Source organism: Diaporthe citri (assembly GCF_014595645.1).
Source record: "Diaporthe citri strain NFHF-8-4 chromosome Unknown scaffold_1, whole genome shotgun sequence".
Taxonomy (NCBI): domain Eukaryota; kingdom Fungi; phylum Ascomycota; class Sordariomycetes; order Diaporthales; family Diaporthaceae; genus Diaporthe; species Diaporthe citri.
The window spans coordinates 9,006,865-9,018,946 of record NW_025064846.1 but is presented as its reverse complement, the minus strand read 5'-3'; the positions used below and the strand labels follow the sequence as shown (position 1 = coordinate 9,018,946).

General features: G+C 57.4%; 4 protein-coding genes across 4 annotated transcripts; 3 read left to right on the top strand and 1 right to left on the bottom strand.

Annotated features, from left to right (window-relative positions):
• Positions 1 to 162: 162 nt before the first annotated feature.
• On the bottom strand, positions 163 to 1,450 carry INS49_002339 (uncharacterized protein; the record flags this gene model as incomplete). The annotated part of the gene is made up of 3 exons (XM_043163152.1): positions 163 to 953; positions 1,027 to 1,180; positions 1,244 to 1,450. The coding sequence occupies 3 exons, from the start codon at positions 1,448 to 1,450 to the stop codon at positions 163 to 165; spliced, it is 1,152 nt and encodes a 383-aa protein (XP_043031658.1).
• A 1,350-nt stretch (positions 1,451 to 2,800) lies between these two features.
• Positions 2,801 to 4,168, top strand: INS49_002338 (uncharacterized protein; the record flags this gene model as incomplete). The annotated part of the gene is made up of 1 exon (XM_043163151.1): positions 2,801 to 4,168. One exon carries the CDS (start codon positions 2,801 to 2,803, stop codon positions 4,166 to 4,168), a length of 1,368 nt encoding a protein of 455 aa, XP_043031657.1.
• A 2,778-nt stretch (positions 4,169 to 6,946) lies between these two features.
• INS49_002337 (uncharacterized protein) lies at positions 6,947 to 9,622 on the top strand (the record flags this gene model as incomplete). Its single annotated transcript, XM_043163150.1, has 3 exons — positions 6,947 to 7,183; positions 7,250 to 9,005; positions 9,333 to 9,622. The coding sequence occupies 3 exons, from the start codon at positions 6,947 to 6,949 to the stop codon at positions 9,620 to 9,622; spliced, it is 2,283 nt and encodes a 760-aa protein (XP_043031656.1).
• A 1,103-nt stretch (positions 9,623 to 10,725) lies between these two features.
• On the top strand, positions 10,726 to 11,862 carry INS49_002336 (uncharacterized protein; the record flags this gene model as incomplete). The annotated part of the gene is made up of 1 exon (XM_043163149.1): positions 10,726 to 11,862. One exon carries the CDS (start codon positions 10,726 to 10,728, stop codon positions 11,860 to 11,862), a length of 1,137 nt encoding a protein of 378 aa, XP_043031655.1.
• Between the last annotated feature and the right edge of the window lie 220 nt (positions 11,863 to 12,082).

Below are 12,082 nucleotides of genomic sequence, written 5' to 3'. Positions count from 1 at the left end.
GACGGGCCATTTATGTGAATCCCGCTTTCGCTGTATATATTTCAATGCCAGTTGCTGTCGGTGATTACCAATGCCCCCCAAATGCTGTTGGAAATCAACCCATCGACTCCGAGAATGCAAAAGAAATGGACACCTCGCTCAAGGCTCCCGATGATGAAGTAGCTATGCACGTCCAGCGCTGGAAACCCTCGCGACCTCCTCTACGCCCTCGGTCTGTGGCCCAAGCAGCGCCGTCTCCTCGTCCACGGCCTTCTTCGCCTCCGGCCTGCTCTTGGGGGCCTGCGGCTTGTGCAAGGCCGACCACAGGGTGCTCGCGATGATGATGGCCCCGCCGAAAAGGCTCCAGCCGCCTGGCAGCACGCCCCAGATGGCCCAGTCGAACATCAGGGCGAATATCACCTGGGTGTACAGCATCGACGTGGCCTTGGGGCTCTTGTCCAGCTGCAGGCCGGACGTGAGCAGGAACTGCAGGACGAAGCCCAGGAAGCCGAGCAGGGCCAGCAGGGCCCACTCCCGCGCGGATCGGGGCATTGAGAATCCTATGCCCGGCGCGGCCAGCAGCGCGACTGCCGAGCCGGCGGTGGCGATCAGGGCGAAGTAGTTGACTGAGATGAGAGCGTGGGCCCTATTGCCCATGATGCGGATGGTCGTGTATGCGCCGGATGCTCCTACAACACCGAAGATAGAGAGCGCGATGGCAAACATGCGCTGCGCTGGAGTGACATCGTCCAGGTCGCCTGGGGCGGTATCAGCGTGGATATGGTCGTCGACCTTGCCGAAGATGGACTCTGGGTGCGCGATGAAGACCACGCCCACCAGGGCTACCAAGCCCGCAATCAGCTCCTTGCGGGTGAAGGGCTGGCCCAGTACAATGTAGCATGCCCAGGCGGTGGTGATAGGAATTAGGAAGCGGAAGACGGTCGCCTCAGCGAGGGGGAGGTAGTGGACCGAGTCTGCGGGGTGTCAGTATTCCGTTCGGCGTATGTAGGCATCTCATCCTGGGCGGTCTCCTGGGGACAGTCTCACAGTATAACGTGAAGAGGCCCACGAATCCAAACAGCGCCCTCAACACCAGCCAGCCTCTGATCTCAGGATGACCTAGCGGGAAATGTGGCACAGAAGTCCACCACATGTACACGGTGCTCAGGATTAACGTTACACCCATACGAGCCGTGATGATCTAGTAGGCCTGTCAGTATTTCCTGGAATTTCTGGGACTCTTGAACATGATGATAGGACAGACCTGGAGCGTGTGAAAACCGGCACCGCCTTGTTGCAAGAAACGGGCGATGGCGTCCATTGACGCGCCACAGACAACAGATGAGAGGATTAGAAGTGCACCCTTGTTGTTTTGCCATATTGAGCGCCAGACACTCTGGTTGGGCTCTGCAGCGGACACATTCTCGTCCTCAACTCGAGGAGCATCCTCATTGCCATTGTTTGAAGCCATTCTGGTGATCTGGTGATGTTGTAGTTTTGACCGGAAACGACTGGAAGTAAAGCAGACAGTGAAATGTCAAGCAGAGGACTGAGGAGAAGCCGACGTCAAGACGAATGATCTTGACAAGACAGGGCAAAATAATAATGCTGACACACTAAAGAAAAAGGCAGCTTATACCATAACATGTAATTCACGGAAACACCCAGTACATGCAGAGCAGTCATCAGACCGCGCGGGCGTCCGGGGGGGCGTATGCGGCCTCGTGACAAAAATCTGCACTCGGCATGGATGGCGCAACTCCACTCATCTTTATGCCGAAGGGTAGGCCGATTGCGCTGTGTAGCTTGGCCGATCCTCCGGGTTACTAGCGGCGGAGGACTCGGAGTGGTCTAGCTGTCTGTGTGGTTTGCATCTCATCAAAGGTAAAGTGTCTTTGGCTACGCGAGACTGTCTGTCTCGAGAACAGTCGAGCTGAAGACGGCCGTCGACCGGCGGAACATGAGGCGATGCATGCATGTTGGTGGCTGTTGGTGCCCGGCCGGATCACGCTGGTGTTTGCTTTTGCGTAGGGGTTGGTGTTATTCCCGTACTGTGTCGTCAGGTCTGGCCGCCAACGGATGTTTGATTCTATTCCTGGTAATTCAAGCACAGTATTTGTTGGTGGCTCTGCGGCCAAGAGATATGCCAGATGTCGTCGATTCTGGGTCCTGTGGAGACGATCAGTCAACTGTAGAGAGAGCAAACTGATTCATTGGCGTGCACCGCAGTGGCAGTTATTGATGCTGCCCCGTGTGTCCAGCGGACTGCTTGGAAAGGACCTGTCGTATCCGACCCCACCATCCAGCCGTCTTGCTTTGTGTTGCTCGACCCCTGCTCGTCCCAAGCTGACGTCAACCCCATGTGTTTGTTATTCGATATCTTTACCACATTCCATATCCCCTCGAGCAGACACGAAACTTCATACTCTCTCGCTTGGCCTGCCAGGACATTCATAAGGCTCTTGACTCACAAAATCTCGTCCAGCGATGCATTAGTCACCTTTCCCCGGCCTTGATTTTCCGGGTCTTTCCTGGGATTCTACCGGTTGGACCATCCAGTTTGATGTCGAGAAGCTGAAGCTCGTCGGCATCATCACGGGATTGAGTCTTTCTGGCTTGGCAGTCACAGTTCTCATTCTTTGCAAGTGCTGCCGAGTCTTCAGCGGTCTTCGGAGAAACAAACGGGATCCGAACTCAGCCGAGGACGAAATCGAGCTCGGGCAGATGTGACCGCGATCACCGCACGACATCCTGGAGTGCTTCACCGAGCACGACACACCGGCTTCCGACGAAGACGGTATCGGCATTAGCAACACGCACCATGCTTCCTGATCCAGCACTTTCCATCACCATCCCTAGCGTGCACGACGACGCTACACTTGAGTGCCGCATCTATCACCCTCAGTCTTTGACTGCAAACCCTCGAGCCCCTCCATGGCGCAAGCACGCCGCCATCCTCGCTCACCCGTACGCGCCGCTGGGAGGCTGCTATGACGACCCGGTCGTTGAGACCTTGGCTGCCACTCTGCTGAGGCAGGGATTTCTCGTCGGCACTTTTAACTTCCGCGGCGCGGGCAACTCGGGCGGGAGGACTAGTTGGACGTCAAAGGCCGAGAGAAGTGACTATGTGTCTTTCGTGGGATTTGTTTACTATTATGTGCACTACCTTGACCCCTTCCGACAAGGGCAGTCTCCTAAGAGCATACCTAACCTGCCGTTGTCGCCGACCACCAACCAATCCGGCACCTCTGGGGCATCAGAACCAGAGAGTGTGGCCAGCCCCTCAGTTTTCCTCCAATGCGGCTACTCCTATGGCGCAATGATAACGAAGCTCCTGCCACCACTGGAATCTGTATTGGAGATATTTAGGGCTCCCAAGAATGCCTCTGCAGCAGCAGATATACGTCTCAGAGCCCAGCATCTTGCCGAACAGCAGAATGTCATACTGTCCAGTGCGCGTGCGGCCCTAATGGAGCCAGCCAGTCCAATGTCGCCCAGAAGAGCAACCGCAGGCCTACGGATAGGGGGCGACGAGGACAAGAGACGAAGCCAGGATCATGGGGGAAGGAGGAGTTTCGCCTTGGACGCGGAGGAGAAGGTGCGGGCCGGCGTGGCAGAGCTCATGAAAAGGACAAAGATGCACCAGCATCACAGCCACCGGAAGAAGGGCAGTCGGCCGAAGGAGAAGGAAGTATCAGCCGACAGCACCGGAGGAGAAGAAGCAGACAAGGGCAAAGAGCTAGATCACCTACCACCGGTGGCCGGACTGCCGTCCCCTTTGACCGCCTACCTGCTGGTCTCCCCGCCGGTGGGGTGGGCCACAAGCCTGATGACAATGAACCTGGGCAACCCCGTGTCGGGCCTCTTCGGGAGGCGACCCCAGTCCAGGAGCAAGGACAGAGAGGAGCAGGCTGCCGCATCGGGCCCGGCGGAGTCCAAGCAGGAGAGGCAGAAGCTGCTCGAGAACCCGACGCTCGCCATCTACGGCGACTCGGACGTGTTTGTGACCGTCAAGAGATTCAGGGACTGGGCGGCTAGGCTGCAGTCCGCCCCTGGCTCCCGGTTCAGGGCTCATGAGGTCTCGACGGCCGGCCACTTCTACATCGAGGAGGGCACCATGCAGCGGCTCTCTGACGCCGTGAGGGCGTTCTCGGGGGAGTTGCTGGCACAGGTCGAGGAGCGGTCGTGATTGTTTCCCATGTTCTCTGCTGAATTTCAGCGCGGTGTTTGTTGTCCAGGCTACAAGATGATGGTATTGGTAATGGGTTTTGACGATGCATTGGAGTTACGATACCCTAGAATTAGCTGAAATGTTACCCGAGCATGTTGGTTATCTGACATTCCGGGCCGGAGCCCGTGTACACCATACTGTTGTATCAAGTGCGTGCGGAACCCCCTTGATCATGGGATTCTCCGGGACCCTTGTCCAGCAGCATGCCCGAACACCTCGAGCCCGCGTAGTGTGTCATGGCCAGGTCTGGGCCAGCACGAGAGGGTCACATCGACAAGACTATGTGTAATCCACTTAGTACGTACAAACTCATGTCCAGTCTGAAGCATATGATAACACAAGGTTACGCGAGGAACGAAAGACGGGCACAAAGTTTTGGTGTATGAGACTGACTGTCTAGTAGCCCTCGTGTAGCCTACTCGACAGGGCCTTGTCAATCTTCACATGCTTGCCCAGCTTACCTGAAATTTTCCCCACCAACCCACCCACTCCCAAGCCAGAGGCTGCCCCTCCATTACCCCGTGGGGTGCGCCGTGGCGCTGTATGGGGCGGGGGCCCTGTGACCCGCGTGATGTCTGGGGCCTAACGTCCTCTTCGAGGTCACTCGGGTCCAACGATTGGGTTCACGCGTAGAGGCCGCTGGTGTGGTGGGATGCAGATGTAGGTGTCTCAGCCAAAGACACTTAATTGCTACCTGCAGTCAGAGACGCAGCCTTGCCGGCGTGGGCTGCACGTTCTCGAGGAAGTAAGTCAAAAGTGCACGATGAGGCCGGCTCACAGACTTGCGCTCTTCTTTCCCTTGTCCCGACGGTCACCTTTTTTTTTTCTCTTATCACAAGCATCCGAGGCCGTGCGTTTTCTCTTGTGGACTACTCTTCTATCTCCTTCTAGCCCACGGACTAGAAACCTCCATCGGCCAGCGCGGCTAAATTTGTCATTTTTTCTTTTTCCGGGGCACGGGAATCAGGAAGAGAGGGGGAATTTCGGTGGAATTCTCCTTCCCCCACCCAAGCGTGAAACCAGAGGCGGCCCTTGCCCACTCTGAGCCAACCGGCGGGAGAGCGGCGTCGTCCTGTCTGTGTGTATATGAGTGTGAATAATTAAGTGGCTGGCCTGACTCAAGAGGCTAGACAGGTCTGCGTGTGATGACGACGGAGATCCGGGTAGGGCAAGTGGGATGGGTGCCCGTGGTTGAACCTTGTGGGTTGGGCTGTTGTTCAACCTCAAGGTAAGTCAGTGTATGGCTTACCTGCTTGCCTGTGGGTGTGGGACCGTTGTCCGTCGTCTGTGTGGTTTTGGGCGTGCATGTGAAGCCTGGTGAGACTGACTGAATCAGGAGCTGGGAGGGAGGTCATACAAAGTCTAGTCTAGTCAAGTCAGGTCAGCTTCCTTCAGCATGGTTCGTCTCACATCAGACCGGGCAAGCTGCCGCTGGTGGTAGGTAGCAAGGCGCACATATGCTCGACGTTGGCTGCCGTTCTTGGTTGCCGTTGCAGCTGCCGCTGGCTGGCTGGCTGGCGGTGTGCCGAGGGGCGGAAAGGGTCACAAGGCACAGCTGACGCAGGCTGAAGCACCGACATCCTCGAACATCCCGACTTGTGCGTCCCTCTCTTTTTTTTTTTCCTGTCCCCCCTCGCCCTCTCGGGAGGGACATCCGAGCCCCGGAGTTTATTAAACGACGCCGTGCGGGTGCAAGCGGCGGCTTGGGACATGATCTGCACTCCAGCCCCAGCTGACCGTCCATCAGGCTTGTTTGTTGCCGTGTGGGCAGCAGCAAGATGAGATGTAGTCAGGTAGTCTTGCAGTCTGACTGGTCTGGAAGTACCGCTTAATTGTTCCCAGGTAGACAAATCTGGAGAAGGTGGTGTGGATCACTGCAGAGTACGGGGTAGACTAGGCGGAACAGAGCGCTGCTGCGACAGTAGGGTGCGCAGCCGTAGATCAGAATCCCAGATCCGGGGTCGCAGGTGACCTCTTGCTTCGCACATCAATGGCATAATGCGCCCAATCATCGCGCTGGCCTTGTCATTTCCATCCTGCAACGGTGGGCCCGGTGGCCCAGTGGGGCCCCCGACTCCCTCTCCCCAAAGATGTCATTCCCGCACCGGCGACGCAGGCCATGTGCAGACTAGCCTAGCATCGTCCTTGCATTGCCTGCCTCGTCCCGCCGTCTTGTCTTGTCCTCGTGCATGGCCTCCGTTCTCCCTGTCGCACTTGTTAGACTGTCGAGTTATTACATTACTCTTGCTCTTGTTCGTCGAATTGGCATTGCACTTGACTTGTCTTGACTCTCCACCGCCTTTCCACGGCATCGATCCTGAGCCGATCTGGTCTCGATCTGCATTGTGCTGTTCCCCGTAGTAGCGTAACTGGACCGCTTCCCGTTCCGAGCACCGTCCAACTTTGGACCTCCGACTACCAATCCTCTCCCACGCTCCGTCTCTCCCTTGTCTCTTTCTTGTGACTTATCCTTGAATCGAGCACCCTGACGCCGATTTACACACCACAACCTATACCACCCGCCCAGAATCGCCTCTCTGTTCCTGAACACAGACAAACACAACTGGACATACCCAATTCCTCATATTTCACCGGCTCCAACTCGCAAAGAAACAAAGACGGTACACCCCCAAGTACATGTCCTGATGACGACCTGAAAGGACCTCACCGAACACCCTCAACGCATTTCCAAATGTGCCGACAAAGACGACCGTCCTATTCCTCCCACTCTTTGCGATGAACCAATATCTCCACGTCCTACAGTCTCCTGCCCACACCCATCGCGATGGACAGCAACCCGCCGTGAAGCAGGCGTGCTCCTCCGGCGCATTGCCCGCGCACCGTCTCTCCAAGCTCATAAGGGGAGCCAACGGGTATCTTTGTCCAGCCCAAGATGAAAAGACCAGCCCCGAGTCGGATGAGACCCGTAAAACCGAGGAGCGCAAACATATCCTGGCCTTGCGCATGAAGAACGTGAGTCCTTCTCCCCCGTCGTGTCTGCGAAGCTTGGCGACCCTAACCCATATGCAACCGACATAGGCCACTTCAGCGTCGCAATGGACCTCGGCAGCTCAGGAACTCGACCTCCTTGAGGGGAACCACAAATGGAAAGCAGAGGAGAATGGCGTCGACGGCAATTACCGACCCGACGTCGTGCGCGAGCGCATCCGCGAACTCGACGACGCCCGTACCGCCTGCGATATCCGCCGGATGCTCCATCTCGTGAGGACTGCCCTGTCGCGTGAGCTCGGTGGCCTCGGCAACATCGACTTATACAAGCATTCATACATGGGAACGAAAGATCTTATCGAGCAATACGTGCAGTCTGCAGTAAAGACCATCGAGGATCTTGTAGAGAAGAGCGGTTATCCCGGCGCGTTACCCGACGACCTGGACCACAATGACATCCTCGAAGCCCTGGTGCAGACCCGACAAAGCTATGGCAGGTCAGCCCTGCTGCTGAGTGGGGGAGGTACCTTTGGAATGATGCATGCCGGTGTTCTGAAGGCCATATTCGAGACCGATCTCCTTCCCCGCATCATCTCTGGCGCCTCTGCTGGCTCCATTGTTTGCGCCGTCTTCTGCACCAGGACGAGGGACGAGGTGCCTGAGGTCATCAGACAATTTCCCTATGGCGACCTTGCTGTGTTTGAAGAAGAGGGCAAGGAGGAGACGGTACTTGACCATGTCAAGAGGCTGCTCACCGAGGGCTCGTGGTCGGACATCAAGCACTTGAAGCGGGTGATGCGAGGCCTACTCGGCGATATCACGTTCCAGGAAGCATACAACCGGACCAGGAAGATCTGCAACATCTCGGTTTCCACTGAGTCAATCTACGAACTTCCGCGACTCTTGAACTACATCACTGCGCCCAATGTTATGATCTGGTCAGCGGTGGCCGCTTCATGCTCGGTGCCCTTCATCTTCAGCGGTGCCACGCTTCTTGTCAAGGATCCGCAGACTGGCGAGCATATGCCGTGGAACCCGAGCCCTCAGCGATGGGTCGATGGCTCTGTGGATAACGACTTGCCAATGACGAGGCTAGCAGAGATGTTCAACGTCAACCACTTTATCGTGTCACAAGTCAACCCACATGTCGTCCCTTTCCTCGCCAAAGACGACAGGCTATATTCAGAGCACGACGATTCTCGGCCGGAACTATTTGGGACGTCCCATACCTCGACCCTGGCTACCACGCTCACGACATTAGCCAAAGACGAAGTCCTACACAGGCTGCACTTCCTGGCCGAGCTAGGGATCTTCCCCACCGCTGTCACCAAGCTCAGGAGTGTCCTGAGCCAGAAATATTCTGGCGATATCACAATTCTGCCTGAATTCAGTGTCCAGGATCTCCCACGCATCCTCAAGAACCCCTCAGTCGACTTCATGGAACGAGCTACCCTGGCGGGTGAGCGGGCCACGTGGCCGAAACTCAGCCGGATAAGGGATCGCTGCACAGTGGAACTGGCCATCGATCGATCAATCCAGGTCGTCAGGACGCGGTGTATCTTCAGCCAGAGCCAGGTCAACCTGCGCAGACTTGTCACTGGGGTGGAGAGACTGGGGCTTAAGACGTCTTTTGCTCATGGCCTGCACAAAGCTGTCTCGACCGGGCCGGTCACTGCTGGGCCTAACTCACAGCCATCTCCAATGTCAGACAAGGCCAAGCTCCGACACCAGCGCCGAGGCTCAGGAAGCAGCATTCCCATGCTCGCGAGACACCGCAGGCACCTTGCAGATATCGAGGACGCCATCACGGACGACGACACCGCAGACGAGGAGCGCTTAGAGCTCGGTATGAGGCGGGGTGGGACTGCGATGTCCTTGTCAGGACGAAGGGACATGCCAAACAAACCCAAGTTCAAGAAGTCACTGAAAGGACTTGCAGTCTCACTTTCCAATCTAGGGCCAATGACCAGCCCAATTCCTGCCTATGTCAGCGGGACAGAAAACGAGAAAAGCGAGTTCGATTTCTCAAAGCCATTACAACCGCCGAAGACGTCTGCCCCGACGGTGGATTTGTTGTCTACTCCTCCTCAGGCTCCCACACGTCTTCTCAGGTCTCCGATCGCATTCTCACGATCTTCACCACATTTGATGTCTTGGCCCTCGCCTCGATTAGACATCGGGTCACCCACAACTGGCGACCTCGACACCTCAGACCTGCACACCAGCGATGGAGATGTGGAGTCAACTGCAGCAGATAGCACATCGGACCCTGACCCATACACTCAGGCTTGGCTTCCGGACGAGGAGGATACGCCGCGAAAGGAGGATCGCTCGGCCGACGTCGAGATAACGGTTGAGCCGGCCGATATCTCCGACGATGGGGTAGGAGGGTCGCCGTCGGCTGCGGCTCTCGCTGATGACGAGGAAGACACGACCGACGGCGGAGATGGGCTGTGGGATTGACTCGTCGAAGGAAGGGTGAGCTTCGAGGGCAGCGATGCCGAGACGACGGGTCGTGGAACCGTACATGCCGACGACAAGGAATTATACCTAGCGAATGGATGGCTGGACCCCGATTTTGAGGAGACCCAGCAGGACCAAGCAGACGATACCGTACACATACTGGACGAAGATATGGGCTGGATGGCTTAAGTGATTCTGCGCTGTGGGGTTTGATGGTTGCAGAACAGCATCAGGACGCGAGTCCCGATATACATACAAGAGACAGAGACGCAGCATTATGATTTTTGGAAGCATTGGTTAGAGGTTCACATATTCAGCACCTTGCTCACAGGCATCACGACGGGTTACGGGTACACAAAGGGGCATTCTATGGCGTTTGATCGCGCAGTCCGAGCCGAGGTTGGCGGAGATTATTTGTATAGATATACTAGAAGCGTTACCGTGTTTGCAGGATGATGCATCCTCAGTTGAGCACCAGCCACACCAAGCAGCCATCTTATGTCATGCTGATATTGGGTACTCATTCCAAAGTTACACACGCTCCCGAGACGCGTCACAATTCACAGCCAAGGCCAATACTCTAGATCTCAAGCAGGCAAGCCCATTTCGTGAATGAAAGAAGACGGCAATCACCGCTGTTCACGCTTTGTCACGCCCCTAACAGTCAAAAGCTGCCTATCGTCTCCCATTTCTGCCTAGGCGCGAGCTATCGCGTGCCGTCTTGAGGCTGGAGATCCAACCGCGCCGCCAGACACGGTCTAGTGCGAGCCGACTGCAAGGAGTGTGAGGCCAAGTAATTAATAAAGGCAGCCGCGGGGCAAGGGAACAACGACGGCCCCCTCAACGCGTGCCGCCATCGCGACCTCTCCAAGGATGCAACCTGGTCGTGTCTTACCCGCGCATTAATTTCCAATTCGCATCTCGGGAAAAGTAAGTGAGTGGTAGTCACAACCCGCGATAATTCACACATTCCGCTGAACTTTTACCTCGACTTCCCACTGCTCGCTTTGCAGAGAGGAACGAGGCAACTACTGCGCATCACAAAGTTGGACCCGCTGGCAGATGCGAGTTCAACCCTGTGCGTGTGCCAACAGCCCTCTTACATGCCATTCGACTTCGACCGCATAATCGACCACCAGCTCTACCTCGCGACCCAGCAGTGCATCCAGCCGTACGCGCAGCAGAGGAGGGTCAGTAGCGCACCTGCCACTACCGCCTCTGCCGCCGCTGGCGGTCTTGCCAGAATTGCTGGCGCGCGCAAGTCGTCCCTCGGCTCGCTCGTCTCGCCCTGGGGCGCCTCCAGCGGCAGCGGCAGCAGTAGCAGCAGCAGCAGCAGCAGCAGAAAGTATCCAACTGTGTACCGTCACTGGTCGAGGCCTTCGGCGCAGGGCTACTCACCGGTCGACCTCTTCTTCACAGCGCCAGTGGGCGTACCAGTGCGCGGCGGCGGCGGCAGACCCCCTGCGCAGCCGGCGCGGGATGACAGCAGCTCCAGCCTTGACCACTTCGTCACCGCGCCTGTCGGGGACTTCACAACAAGCGCTGCTACTGCTGATGTGCTACTGCCGCCGCCGCAGCAGCAGCAGCACGGTAATGGCTCCAGGCCGGGGAGCAGCGATACAGACAACTGGACGTTCGCGACGGCGAGCGGGGGCAGCGGCCCGGGGAGTATCTCGGGCTTGGACACGACCGTCGACCTGACGCCATCACCACCGCCGTCGCTTTGGACAGGCAAAATTGCTGCACATACATCTACAGCAGCATCACCACAACCTCGGCAACAGCCTCAGTCCGCAGACACAGACACAGGCCCAGGCCCAGCAAGGTGGCAGCCCCTCAACGTGGTCTCGACCATAACCCTCCAGGTGCAAGACCTGCAGCGCACGAAGCGCTTCTACGAGCGCGTCTTCGGGGCGCCGTGCCTCTCTTCCTCCTCCGAGGACGGCACGTCCGCGACGCTGCGCCTCAACGGCGGCGCACTTGTCGTCACCCTGCGCGAGTCCTCGCCGGACGCGCGGCGCGGAGACGGTGTCGACCGCGGAGGGGTCCTGCTCACCGTGCCCGTGGACGACGTCGGCGAGGTGTGCCGCCGGCTGCGGGGCTTCGCGGAGGAGGAGGGTGCTATAGCCGGTCAGAGGGTTGCGGAGCCGGTGACTTGGCCCGGGGGCGCGAAGGTTGTCACATTCTCTGACCCGGCCGGACATTGCTGGCAGGTCGGGCAGGATCTCGAGGGCTCATGATGCACCAGCCGGGCCCAGCTGGTGTTGGGGCTACTGGGGGCTGTGGTGAGAGAAATAGAAATGATCAGAGATAGACGGGCCTAGATTTGGGGGCACTTATATCGGCGACAGGATGCATGCTCTGCCTTCATCAGGCATTGAATTATATCAGCAGGGCAACATGGTAATTGTGAGACGGCGAGGGCCTGCTCACGGAACTGACTCCATAAGTGGAGCGTGC